General features: G+C 40.4%; 1 protein-coding gene across 2 annotated transcripts in view; it reads right to left on the minus strand.

Moving 5' to 3' along the window:
• Nucleotides 1–14,881, minus strand: part of LOC121953416 (peroxidasin) — a 60,232-nt gene that overhangs the window by 13,861 nt on the left and 31,490 nt on the right. For both annotated transcript variants that reach the window (XR_006106511.1, XM_042500494.1), the window contains exons 10-15: nucleotides 13,525–13,797; nucleotides 12,394–12,669; nucleotides 9,841–9,953; nucleotides 8,052–8,208; nucleotides 6,948–7,056; nucleotides 3,134–3,291 (exon numbers count right to left, since the gene is read on the minus strand). Coding sequence is in view for 1 of the 2 variants with exons in the window: in XM_042500494.1 (XP_042356428.1) it covers nucleotides 3,134–3,291; nucleotides 6,948–7,056; nucleotides 8,052–8,208; nucleotides 9,841–9,953; nucleotides 12,394–12,669; nucleotides 13,525–13,797 (1,086 nt within the window). In the remaining variant the exon portion in view is untranslated. The remainder of the gene's footprint in view (nucleotides 1–3,133; nucleotides 3,292–6,947; nucleotides 7,057–8,051; nucleotides 8,209–9,840; nucleotides 9,954–12,393; nucleotides 12,670–13,524; nucleotides 13,798–14,881) is intronic.

The following is a 14,881-nucleotide window of genomic DNA, read 5'->3' on the forward strand; positions in this document are numbered from 1 at the left end:
TAAAAGCAACATTTCCCAAAGCACAGATGCTTTACACAACCAGGCAATTTGACCTTTGTGCTGTTAAATTTAACCCTCCATTACAACAAGCACTTTCATGCACCACAAAGTAATTTTTCCATGCATATGTGAATACAAACAAATGCAGACGCTTATGCATATAAACATCCAAAGTCAATCCATGCTTTTCCAATCTCCCACATGCATGCATAATTGAGACAATCTGTACACCAGCACACGCCACCTTAAAATTTGTCCTGTGCTCGACAGTGATTGCAGGTTAAATGTTGTGTGGTGTGACACAGGGCTAATAAAACTGTTTACAGGCTCCTCGTCAACTGCTCCATGATTATGTCTCTACGCCCCAGGTCATGCTTAAGAGAAAATGGCATACAGATGGAGGACCTATCCACAGCCAAATGCTGCTCACAATAACACGGTAATTCATAGAGCGGTTCAGAATTGAATTACTGGTTGCATGAGACCTTGCTGAAAAACTGGGTGGGAGCTTCTTACTGAATTCACAGTAAGACTTTGGTACAATGTATATTCAGCAAGACAATAATATTTTTCATCTATCCATCCATCAGTCACATGATTGTTGTTGAGGGTTGTGAAGAAAAATGACATCTGTTTAAACTAATATTACAAAAGAAATTAATAAATATGCACAATATGCATATGTATCTAGATCTGTATTAGGATGATGTGTACCAGTGTATATGTTCATTAAGTTCAGAGCAACCAAGAAACTAAACGCTTTGTATTGGCCTTTGGCCGTAGCCAGGGTTCAAAATTAGCACCTGCCATTTGCCAGATGTGAGCCAATAAATCTTGTTAGCGAAAAAATTAAACGAGGTCAGCCCCCAGTGGTGGGTTGCTGAAATAGGTCTACTTCATCACAAACTCTCATCACTCAGGTGTGTTTTAAAGCTTTCTTCTTTAACTTGTGTATATGTAAAAGCTTAGTTGAAGTTAGGTAAAGGAAGTTAAGTAAAGCAAAAATAAACGTAATTTTCATTAGTGAAGTCTTTGTACTTAGAACCCCCATGACAGGACACAACTTTAGACTTTTCTTGTACAGTGTATAGGTAAAATTACAGCCTCTTCCTATTATGACTTAAACTGTGGGAATAATAGTTATTTAGATGTGTTCAATACATGTACTAACAAATCTCAAAGTCTCAAAGTGAACTGACTGCATCAGTAGATTTTAGCAGTAGAGCTCTGATGACTGAGAGTGCTGTTGTTTGCACAGCTCTCACAGTACTTACTTCCTCATTAAAAGCATGTTTAAGACCACAAAAACCACAGAAACAATCATAATGCTGATAATGCTGTAATAAATAACAGGCTGCCAAGCTATTTACCATATCTGTATAACTTGTATAGGCTAGCAATAGCAGTAGATTAGCCAAAGACTGAATGTACTGCTGAAGTGGAGACTGTATGAATCAGTACTTATCATAACGCCACATGAACCATGATATATTCACCTACTGACGTCAGGGGGTGAAAAAAGTGTTCAAACCACATAGTTGGTGACAACAAATCTTTGAACCGAAATGAACAAAGTGATTAAAATTAGCAAAGCGCTCTGTCAGGAACTTGCGTCCACAGAAAACATGAAAACCATTTTGTCTTGATGAGGTCAGTCTCTTTCAAATGCAAACACCTATTAATCATTTCCTCCATGCATTAAGTTGTTCCACTGGTTATTCCCCATGCTATGAATACAGCATAATCAACAGCAATGGTGTGCCAAAGGCTCCACCCTGCAACACCAGTAAACCAGAGAGCAGACTCCCATGGGCTCTCTGAGGTTGTTCACACCCTGACGGAAAGCAGCAGTACTTAACTCTCTCCAGCTACAGAAAGCTCAGACACAGGATGCCTGACACAGCATGTGACTCTCCTTTGTAGTGATGCAATATCAATATGAGGGCTGTATCAATTTTTTTATTGTTTTATTTTATTTGAATTTTACACACTTCTACTGAGGTTTTCACATTAAGTTTCATGTCTTATGGTTTTATAAAGTCATCACCCCAAAGACATTAAAAAAATCATACAACAAATCCTCCATTTGAAAAAAAAGAGTGATTCATAGGATTTTTATTTATTTTTTGATTAAATCAACTTTCTTTAATAAATACATGTCATATATGGTGCTGTTAGATGAGTGCTATTCGACACAGCACTAATTATTACGACTATAAAGTAACTGATGCAAGAAAGGAACCAGGTTAAACCAACTGGTTTTGAATTTTAGAAGGTAGATGCTACACAACAGCTCATTGTTTGTGGTTTTCAGTACTTGGTTTGTGTAGAAAAATAATGTCACTAAGTTCAAGTGTAATTCTAATTATCACAAGCATCCACAAGCTGCAGAAACCTAAATATGGAGTTTAACAATTCCATAAACTGATGTCAAAGTCATGCCCTAGAACCGTCAAGTTGCACACAATGATGGTGTTGGGTTTACAGTAAAATGATTTGACTTTAATATTTGTTGAATCCAAACATCACATCTTGTCACATTGGGAACTCTAAATGGAAGAAGGAGGTACTACAAACCGAGTTTAACTGATACAAACTGCCGATTCATGTTAACCAGTTTTCAATAGTTAACTGCCAATGTTGCCAATTTCATCTAGGGAAAAAAAAAGTCCTCAAGTGCTTTAATTAGAGGAACATTATGTAAAACAGATGACATATAGCTGACTTGTTGTGCCGTGATGGCAAAATGTTAAGGGCACGAAAAAGAAAACAGCTATAGTCTGATTCTGGCTGGTGCATGTCACAGCTCTCTGTCCGTGTTTCTAGTCTCTCTACATTGTTAACTCTCAAATAAAGGCAGCATGCCAAAAAGAAGGACATACCTTAACTGTTATTTTTCCCTCTCTGAATCTTTAATGATTTGCTTAATTTCATCAGTCTTTTATGTGTCAGTGTGTAGAGCCGTATTTTAAACAATAGCTCTGATGTCTGAGTAAAATCATATAATGGTTACATACTTTTTCAAACATCATCACACACTGCAGACAGTGAGAGGTGTGATCAGATAAAAAGCTATGACATCCTGTTTTACCCCTGTTAGTGTCAGCACAAAATATTTGGTTATTTGACTCACCGGTGCCGTTGGTGTCGACCATGAGACCCTGGTTGACATGGTTCTGAATGAGCAGAAGAGTTTGCTCGAAGATCTCACCGGCACGCGCCTGCTCCACTGTGTATGGGTCCCGTGGATACCGGAAAAGAGCTAGCAGCTCTCCTGGGGTACGAGGCTGACTGGAGGGATGAGGGATAAAGAGACGGGGTTTGAGGGAGTGGGGAGTGAATGAAAGAGTGAACAAGAGACAATGAATATGTTATATGTAGAGAAATAAACGTCACATTTTATGTTGAAATTACAGTCTTCCAGACACATTTTTCTTTTAATTAAATCCATCCATCAATCCACTGAAATGTGTTTCCATCAGCTCCTCTAACTTGTGCACTGAAATGTAGTTCCTTTTTTGCATCTTTCAAAAAGCTTTTTCTGACACTTGGCTGCAGCTAGAGCAAGTCAGAGAGGTCAAACAAGAAGAAACTCAAATCATGCACAAACTCCTTGAGTGAAGTTCACATTACACAACTCGCTGTCTTGTAACTGGGAGTCTTTAAGTTGTTGGAGCTTTCACATCACATGACTGACTGACTGGTGACTGGGGACACACTCTAAAACATCTTTCACCAGCAGGAATCCTTGATGAGCAAGTCTAGTCTCCAAACTAAGTTTTGTCACAAAAAACTCACAATAGAAGTGACACAGGAAATGATGTAATGCCACAAACAACTTTGCTCCATGTTGCAAATGCAACACATACAAACCAGCCCCACGTTTCCCTACAACCTGGGTCTTGTGCTCTAAATCGGTTGTAGCTTGCTGACAGGTCCAAATATTCTGCATGCTAGATATGTGGCATGTGTCTACAATGCACTATGAGCCTCCTGGTTTGCTTTTTTGAGCAGGTCATACATAGCACTCGAGTGCCGATTTTTCTCTAATCTGGGGTTTTTGTCGGGGAGCTCCAAAAACTGTCAGGGCTAAAGTCGTGTAGTCTGAACGAGGCGTTTGTCAATTCACTAATGACTTGGACGCTCTTTATCATCATTGAGTTTGTGTGCATGAATGTGTGTTTTTTCTGCTTCCAAAACCTACTCAAATCTTTTGGACTGCTTTACTCTTACCTCAAGCTACTTTTTTAAACATGCATTCAACCTGGACCATTAAGACATGTGCCAAATCCACAGGTGTTCTACCCAGACCAAGATGAAAAACAAAAACAGAAACTGTATCATTTGGCAGGCACATTTAGATTACTACATAATGCACATGTAAGCCAAGTTACTATTGAACCATGAACACTTTATTTGACATATTAATGTTTTTTTAAAGGGGTTGGCAAAAATCTGTTGAATTACGTAGTTTTTTATTGGATTTCTGGGACAGCAGCGATATTTAAAATGCATATATTCTAAGATAAACACTGGACACAGTGTACAATTTACAATATATCAACTATATTCTCATATAAATATATATTCAATAATAGAATTTTATCATAGTATAGTGTAATACTTTTTCATTTTATTAGCGCACACAGTTCTTTGCTTAACAGGACTGGAGGGTTTAACATAAATCTGTTTAGTGGTTAATTACATTTTCCTTACTCCTACAGCTGACAACATTATCACTGGTGAGAAAAGAGAGAGCGATGTTGCAAAGAGTGATCAAAGGTATGTTTACAATATTGTTTTCGTGTGGGAAAACGTCTGCCTTTGTTGATAATTTGAAAAAGCTGGCGACACACATGCAATTTGTTTCTATAATGAACAGCTGCTGCCATCAACAAACAACACTCAAGGTCTAACAGTCTGATACTTAGCAGCAGCACAGCTATTGTGCTTTATGATCTGAGTAACAAGTGCTACTAGCTTTTTTCCTGATGTGCTCTCATCCTCCAATGGCATTCTGGATTTTCATTATTTCCAAACCATGTTAAAGACCTCGATGCCATCAGCCAAGGAGGAGTCTGCCTGTTAATCTGCGATAGTCATTAAAGAGAGCTGGAAATCCCCTCACCTCAATTTGGGTTACCACTGTGTGTTTGTCTGTGCAATTCTCTCCTTCATGTGTGTTTATGCATATATGTGTTTGTGCACTGTATTTATGCATGCATGTGTGGGCAGAGTGTGTGTGTGTGTGTGTGTGCATGCCAAGAAAAACACAGCTGCTAACCACATCATTCAACAGGATGGAAATACTTACGAGCTATATTGAAACCACTGACATCTCTTAAGGCTCGGACATACTTCCCAGGACAGCTGGGGACTTGTAACGCTCCAGCGTACGCGTACATACTACAATGCAGGGTCCAAATTGACCTGACCACACATGCACATTTTCTAAATCCACACTCCATTCTAGCTGGTGGCAGTAATGCACAAAGACACCTATTGCCAAATGCCAATAAAAGTCAGGAAGATGATGACTCATGTTTAAGGACAGAAAATGGCAACCCCACGACAGCAAGAAGAGTGCCTATGTTTGTTAGTTTGGGCTGAACAAAATGTAATCTATAATAAATATAGTGTATAATGATAATAAGAGGACTGGAGTGTGGAACAAGAGATTATATTTTGTAACTGAAGCATGCTCATTAGGCGCACTTGCTATGTGTACGGTTCACAAGGTCACAAATTTTGGACTGCACACCGACGTCAACATAGAGGTCCATGCGGACCCTTGCGGACTTGGGTAGATGACAACATTTACGTCACGCAGACTACAGCAGACCCTTGTGGACATGGAAAGTATAAAGCTGACTTAACAGTGACAGAGCACTATTAAAACAAATGGAAAAGCAAAGACTTCAAATCACTATTGTTTCCTTCATCATCCCGAAAATGGTGACGTTGATGCTCAGACGAAAAAGAGATAGGCAGACTAAGATGAAACAAAAAGCTTCCAACAAGCAGTCACAAATATTGACTGCAGCTGTCAGAATAATTGCCTGACTAAATGTCTGTCAGCACTGCACCTTAAAGCACTGTTTCTAATTGGAGCATTTTGATCTGCACAAACTTTAGAAGTGCAAACCCTGTGAACTGAAACAGGAAAATGCAGGAATATTAGCAGCCCCTCTGAATGGCCACACTCTTTCCCTGAAGGCTCTGACTCAGACTTAGAACATGCAAGTCATGTGCCAAGATGATGTGAGACAAGTCATTTGTATTGTAGCTCAGGCCCCATGAGCATGTAGCTCTGGACTGAGTCGGTGCAGGGCAAAACAGTTCAGTCAGTCCAAATGTAAAAGGCCTAATGACATAATGCTTTTGCACAATGGTGCTCTCATTTGCTTAGTTACAATCTATATTAAAGAGGCATTTCATTTTAAGACATTTACATTTCTAAAATGCAATATAGCACAAAGAAATAGAAAATGTATAACATAAAAAGTGTATTATATGGCACTGCATTAAGCTGTAGACTATATATAAAATATAAAATGCAAGCCTAATCAAAAGCGCTTGCTGAACACAACCTTTTTCTTTACTGAAGACCGCAAGAAAGAACACGCATAAATCAGAAATCACATGACAGTGTGAATGCTAACCTCCCCTGTTTTGGCGACTGACAATCATTGTCAAATGTTATCAATAATTCCTCACCTGGTCGTCGCTGGCGAGAAGAGGAAAAATTGTCAAATCATGCGACCATCATTTTCAGCTAATGCACACTGCCCGTGATTGATTTGAGACAAAAAAAACCCTGTCAAAATGTGCACACAGGCAAGTCTATAGTGTACGCAGTGTACTACATGTAAGTGTACTAATGTAAGTATCTGATCTGAGATGCAGCACAAGATGTGTGTTTGCTGTGTGAGTTTCTCATAACTTACCCATCAAAGAGACGTCTCCTTGTTGACTCAATAGCACTGTCCACATTACGTATAGCTTGCTCTATGGATGTGCTCACAAAGGTGTCCCCCTCTCTGCTGACTGCAGGGACTGTTATCACACCGAGACAGACAGATAGACAATAAGTAAAATAAATACAAACAGCAATGCACAACAACACACAGCTCACAACACGTCCACAATGAAACAAAGAATCACACTGTACTGTTGAGGAGCACAATAGTAGCAGGAACAAATGAATATTTTAGAGTATTTGTCTATATGTGCAACTAGATGGGGACATGCAACTTTTCTGGGACATATACTAGGTTGCTCAACTTAACAGAAAATTAATATTCCACTTTCTGATTTTGTGTTTCATTTTTCTCAAGTTTGACTAAACTGCACTAAGTGTTTAAAAACATATCAACAATGTTCTCTTTTATGCAACCCACTGCCACCACAGTCTGCTGTAACATAAACAGGAAGTATACACAGTGCTCAAAACTCATTCAAAGCAAAAACAAACGTTAGGAAACAGAGCTTATGTTACTGTGAGTGACTGAACCTTTTAAGGCGCTGCACTTCTATTTCCTATTTCTGGCACACACCCCTCCTCACAGTGTGCCATTGAACACAGTGAGAATGTGACGTGAGGACCGAGAGAGTCCAACAACAACTGAGCACATTGATACAGTTTATGGCTCACCAGCAGAGTGCTGTGGTCTGACCTGACAAATCTCAGCAGGAAACGCCAGCACACACAGGGAAGAGCTGACCTGTCTCACAGCTCACACTTTATTCTCCAACTTTCCTGCTTCACACTCTCTGACATGGATTCATCACAATCCAAGTGTTTGTACACCGAAGTTCAGTGCTAGAATAATTTTATGTCAAATCTTACTTTGATTTACATTTCACAAAACACCATAGTCCATCTGAGGTTTTAAAACCGTTGTGCCCAAACTTGTTACAGCATTGATCAACAACATGCAACAAGTAACTTGTTAACACTGGGCACCAGCTGACCTTTCTCCTCAAGCAGACAGTGAAAAATAACAGCAAAAGTGTGTGGTGATGAGCTGCTGGCGTTAGCTGCGTTTTACCTGTGACAGTAAGCACCATGCTAGCCACCTGGTAGCCGATGGGATTGCGGGCGACACACTCATAGCGTCCACCATCGGCGGTGCCCACGTCCTTCACCTCTAGATAGCCCTCAGGGCTGATGTGGAACTTGCCGCTCTCTGTTACCTGCACACCATCCTAGTAAAGAAAAAGGGTAGAGGTCATGACCCCTGGGAGCAACCGTGTGGATGTGTTTCAAACTATGAGACAGTGATAAAGAGCCTCACAGATGGGACCTGTTATGTCAGTCTACTGAGCTGTTTGGTTTACATAGATGTTTTTGGGCAGAAACTTCAGCTTGAATAACTTAAGCCTATTTCAGTCAGAACACAACATCCGGGTGAACGCGGTACTATCCGCTCCTTAGTTGTTGACGCGTTGTCATCGATACACTGTTGCCGGTTTGTATACACCAACAGAAACACGTCAGCATGGAGTTTGAAAGAGAGACCAAGTAAGTATGAGATATATAAAGAAAAGAAACCATTGAAAAGTTTTCAAAGACCTCTGTTCCTGCTGCTCTCTACTGTTTACCTGTTCTCCTGACTGTGATGTCGCACAGACACACCAGTTAAGCAACGCATACACACATGCCAGCGAACAGAAAGGCTGACTCGCTTTACAGCGGTGAGTTCAGTGGCAGTGGCAATACAGCCAATTGCTCATATTGAGCACGTTTACCCATGTTTAAGAAACCCGCCTGCACGCGCTAATTTTTGTGGGAAATGGGTATAATAAAGTAATCGCACAGCATTTCCTGATCCCAGTTTCTATTTTCTCAATTGTTCTCTTTTAACCACTTAAAGGGGAAGTTTGGATTTTTTGACCCAGGAACCTCTTTTTGCCATGTTTTTGTGTGTCAGTGACTAAGGGGAAAAACTATTTGTGAAACTGGTATTGAGAGAGACCACCGTAGCCTGCAGCAGCAATAGTAGCTGCAATGTAACCATTCAGGGGCATGTTTTCACTGTCAATTCACGTCCATTAAAAGTCTTTTCTTGCCACCGACATGTTCAGATGATTTTCAGTCTCTGACAACATTATGGAAAGTATCCCTACAGAATTAGGTCTTTAAGATCTCTTTTGTTAAACAGTAAATCTTTTTTATTTAACCTGAAACTGCCCCAAAATATTAATCACTAAACAAACCAGACTTAAACCAGCTTTAAAACAGTAACTTTATCGTATATAGAGCCAGCATGAAGCCAGCATATTTTCACATTCATCACAGTGAATGAAGGCTTTATTTCAATCAAACTAGAGTTGGTGATTGTTGAAACAGTGGAAAGATGAACCAAGACTGTTCTGTGAGTTTTGTTTTGCTTCTGTCGATTTTAAATGAAGTGTGTTTTCTGATGATAAAATTACTGTTCATTTAAATGACGTCTAGTGTGTTCAGCTGAGGCAATTTTGGGGCTGTTTCTGGTTAAAGAAAAAAAAAAAGGTCCATCTCTGTAAAGATCTGTTCCACAATGTTGTCAGTAGTAATCCTTTCCTGTCAGTGGCAAAACAAGCACTTTTAGTGGACATAAATTGACGGTGCAAACATTCCCTGCATGGTTACATTGCAGCCTGTTTCACAGCTGCTGGCTGCAGCATCCTCGCTCAATAATGGTCCAATTTCAAAAAATGTTGTTACCATTAGTTACTTAGACAAGAAACACAGTAAAATAGGGTCCAAGTTTAAAAATAGCACTTGCCCAACCCTTTGACCTCTGTGGTGAGGGGACAGGCACCTTACTCTGCTGCACAGGAGCTTTATCATCTAACCTTGTTCCAGGTGATGACAGGTTGTGGCTGGCCCTGAGCACTGCAGGGAATCTGGACGTCCTGGCCAGACTCCACCGTCAGGTCCCTTGGAGCATTTGTGAAAACAGGCGTTACTGAATGAGTTAAAACATACACACACACACACACATAGGCATGTGTTAATGATTATGCACCAGTGCTCAAAGTACTGTACATGTAAACTGCATTTTACAATCAATTACAGCAGATACAAAACTCTGAGACTTGTCTTAGCCTTTTAATGTCCTGCATAAGCTCACAGAACATACACACACTCACAGTGTTTGTGTTACACTGCACTTGCTATTTTTCTTTCCTCTATTACATAGTTGCAAAACATAAACCAGTTTCGGCCCAAAGACTATATTTATTATGATAAGGAAACCTGCCACAACATTTGTTCTGATTTGACTAAAGTTTTGACATCGGGTAGAGACAAACATTGGCAAGTGTCTACCAGTGCAACTTAGAAATTTTTAAATCACATGAAGAATAACAGTTTTATTAATAGTCAAAGTCAAGATTTTTAAATAAATAAGTAAAATGCATACATTGAGTTTAAATGTCCATATGACTGTTTTACACTGCACATGTTCATATCTTTGATATTAAACTTGTTATGAGTTCATAAATATCAAACACTTGGTTGTGCTCCTTGTAGCCTCTGCATACAGTCATTTTCTTATCATATTATATTTAGTCTTTGGGCCCATGGAACTACTGCTGTTTATTTTCCCTTAAATATGACCTATAAAGAAAAACAGTATTCTTTCGTGTCCAAAGAAAAAATATAGTATGATAAGATAAACTGACTTTTCAGTCAGATGGTTTGACTGTTTTTGAAAGAATTCAGAGAACACTTTCACCAAAGGAAAGTCAAAATTTCAATTGTGGGCACAAACATCTTAAAACATGTATGGAGCTCAAAGGAAGATGCAGGGAGATGTATTTTTGAAAGAAAAGTCATTGGACTGGCCACAACTAAAATTGGTTCTCACAAAGATAGCTACCCCCAGCACACGCACCCACACAAATTGTTTTGAGCATTGTCACAAGTTACAGACTAGAGTGAGTCACTGTGTTATACTGTCTAAGATTCACGATACAACATTTGTACAGCTAAATTGTTGGGTGCGGGTGCGTGTTTGCCCCCCACACACCATATTTAAATTCCTTCATGGTTCCCATGCAGCAGTCAGCAGTGAGCCACCTGGCTATGGGAAATTCCCACAAGTTTTAAAAAAACAAGGTGGGGTGGGAGGCAGTTTCATCGTAGTCTGACACTAATTAACAGCCCTTAAATCAAAGTTGAACTTTCTAAAACACAGGGTTCACAGCAGTGTACAGTACACAGCATCAAAGCTGCAGGCAGTGTGGTGCCAGTACCACTCCATATCACTGAGAAAACTGGGATGTGAACATAGCAACATAAAAACAGTAATTATTATTAGAAATATTTCTATTAGTACTTCCACCTATATTTAATAGTTGAAGTAGCAGAACATGGGGGGAGAGAGAGGGGGATATGACATGAAACAAAAGGTCTCTGGCTGGAATTGAACTTGCCATGTTGTGGTTTCATGGCATGTGATGTAACAATTTGGTTAAGGATACTGAAACCCCTGTGGAATGGAGACATGCTACACCACCACAAAAGTAAAAAACACATCCTGTTAATCCCCGCTTTCGCTTTCTTTTAATGCTTTGTCTATTCCTCCGCACATCGCTCTTAGAGTACAGTCATCATATACTGCCAGCATGGTTGTGGGCTTGTACAGCATTTTAACAGTGTGGGGCCATTATGCAACGTGTACTTTGTGCCATGTTAACAGCCATTACTACATGGAAAAACATGGTGTCATCACAGGATTACAGACTGCCATGCTTTCCTGTGTTATGTCAAGCCTGTAATTTCAGCTAAACACACACACACATGCACAAACACAACCATCTGCACACAAGAGAGAAGCAGTGACACACACTGACTTAGGTATGCCTTCTCCCAGACAAAAACACATGCCACACATGTGCACATGCAGAATTAATTACAGTATGGTATAATATAGTAGACTACGGTCCATTTACATACTTGTATGCAAATAAAGATGAAACACGCACGCAGCTACATGTCTTTCAGTGTATGCATGCACTGCCAGATATTAAAAAAGATTTGCGTGAGAAAATGACAAATAAGCTGTGAATGAGGAGCACTACACCACTATAATCCTCTTCATATTTTACCACCCAGCACTCCCTTCCTTCTCTGCCTACACAAACATGCAGTGTTTGAAGAGGGCCTTTCAGCAGCTACACTTACGGCCTATGTATGACAGCAATGTTTCAGGCTCACTTTTCAGTCATCTGCCTTTGAGAACAGACTGGCTTCCATGTTAATCTTCACCAGCAGCTAAGTGACTTCATCTCCCCTCCCACTTACAGTTAACTGCCCCTAACCTAATGTAACTTCCAGTACATATGGTCATTATTATGCTGTGACATCCGCATTTATTCTGAAGCTTCATCCCACACCCTCACCTCTTTGCTGGATGCTGAGCTGCACAGCGGTACGCACAGTCCCTACAGGGCTGACCGCCTGGCACTCATACTGGCCCTCGTCATGGGCTGCCACCCGAGTGATACGGAGAGTACCGGAAGACAGGACAACATGACGGCGGTCTAGGGGTAGTGGACTGCCTCCACGTGTCCAGGCAATCACCGGTTGGGGGTAACCACTCGCCTCACAGGAGAAGTCCACCGTGTGACCCTCCAGGACTGATTGGTCTTGTGGCGTGACTGTGAACTGGGGGATTGCTGGGGACAGAATGGAGAAAAAAAGCTGTTTATGTTTGTATAAAAATTCAAGTTTGCTTCATAGAAAACTTTTCTTGACATGGCAAGCTGATGAATCATTGTGGAGGTTTTTGATTCCCTATCCCATCATTTACAGCTGAACATATAGTACTTCAAGGGAAAAATCAGTCAGATAAACCTGACAGGCAATGCAAGCAACATAAAGGTTAATTTACTCAATATCAAATATCAAAATGATTGAGACACAATAATAGAAATGTTAGTCAAACATGTTTGGTATTTGGGAGCTGACATCCGAAAGGTCTCAAACAAGTGCCTTCAGGAGTTGCAAGAAGAAATTAATCAAAATTGCAAGGAATGAAGAAGCTTCTGCCCTTGAGTGCTGTCTTTGCGGTGAGGTCAGACAGTGCAAGCTGATTTAGACAGTTGTGTTTTGATTCCTTCACTTTGTATTGGGTGAGGTCATGTGAGATTACAGGTCCCGTTTTCTCGGAATAATTTGGATAATAGCAGTAAAAATTGTCTAATTGTCTAGTTATGCCAACCTGTGACATACATTATTATATGACTTGTTGACATTTTAATAGGTCCCTCGTTGCACTTTGCTAAAACATTTGAACGACAGTAAACAGATCATGCTGAAAACAGTGGATGCAAGATAAAAACTGCAGGAAGCTATTACAAGCAATGAAAAGATTTGCATTTTAACTACAGCGCTTTCAAGGAATGCTAATACATTTTCATGAGGAGAGAATCATCCTAATGCATTTCAGTGGATAAACTCTGTCTTCTTTATATTAAATCCAATGCATAAATTCATTCTCCTAACAGAGGAAAACAAATTCTGATTCTTACCTTGCACTATGATGTACGCTGTAGCATGTATGGTGTCAACATTATTGGAGGCAAAACACGTATACTGTCCACCATCAGCCTGCTCCACATTCTGGATATAAAGCCCTCCGGAGGGGGTGATGTTGATGCGGGCGTCGTTGGGCAGAGGTGTCCGATCGCCCTTTGTCCAAGAGACCCGGGGCTGCGGCTGGCCTGTGGCACTACACTCCAGGGTCACACTCTCTCCCACAAGCACCTCAGTGTTCTGGGGCTGGATCACAAAACTCGGCCGTGCTGGAGGAGCAGGGGGAGGACGTGGGAATGGGGTTAGATTAATTAAGTGAGAGGTGATAACATTTTTCATCTGGGTCTCTGTTGTTAGTAACTGCAGGGTATTAGGAAACCAGTAATGGCCTAAATAAATGTTGGCAAAATGTTCAAAAGACAGCTAATGAGAAACATTTGAAAGGTCAGTTCATTGCAAAACTCATCTCTGTATATTTCCGTCAGAAAACGCCACTTTGACTACTGCTTAAACAACTTCCTGTGTGCATCACAAAATATGGCTGAGTCCTGACCATATTTGGCCAGTGATTACGGTAGAGTTAAAGGAAATATGCACACAGTGAGAGGCCAGGCGTTTACAATCACAAGGAGACAGGAAATGCACAGCATCTGCTGTCAGAGACTGTTGCTTCACAAGGGGTCGTGACTAGGGCCATCCGTCACTGTGACGATGACCCTCAGGTCATCTAGAGACAGCCATGCTAATTTCCCACAGCGACAGCTATTGGCACTATGACTGATTTATGTGTGAATACTGTTTAAGTGTGTATGTGTGTCAGGAGAGAAGGAGCAAAAGAGGCAGAGAACAGAATGTACTGGTGTCTGTGTCTGTGTCTAAGTTGTGTGAGGATAATTTGACATGAAAGCCAGTGGGCTTTGCTCACAGCTCAGTGGGACATCTCAGTTATTTAACCCGCTGAACTCTGAAAGTAACCTTGGCGCTACTCACAGTGCAGACACCTTGCTCTACTCTGATGAGAGAGGTTATATCATTCTAGATGTTTCTAGGTAAAGCCCCACTAATTTGTAGAGTATGACACCAGGAGAACTCTCTCAGGAAGCCTCATCATGTGCTTCAAACTGAAAATGTCACCAGCTTTTTTCATTTACAACAAACATGTAAATACAGATGTTTGTATGTCAGTGGAGGTGAGAGTTGAGATATAAAATACATGTTATTTGTCCAAGAAGTTCACCTTTTGACAAGTGAGCACCTTAAATATGGATTTTCGGGATGAATGTGATGTACGTTAAATAGCCTGGACACTTTGAGATTTCTGCATGAAATATTGCACACTGCAGCTTTTAATAG

The sequence above is a fragment of the Plectropomus leopardus genome, chromosome 14 (genome assembly GCF_008729295.1).
Source record: "Plectropomus leopardus isolate mb chromosome 14, YSFRI_Pleo_2.0, whole genome shotgun sequence".
NCBI classification, from domain to species: domain Eukaryota; kingdom Metazoa; phylum Chordata; class Actinopteri; order Perciformes; family Serranidae; genus Plectropomus; species Plectropomus leopardus.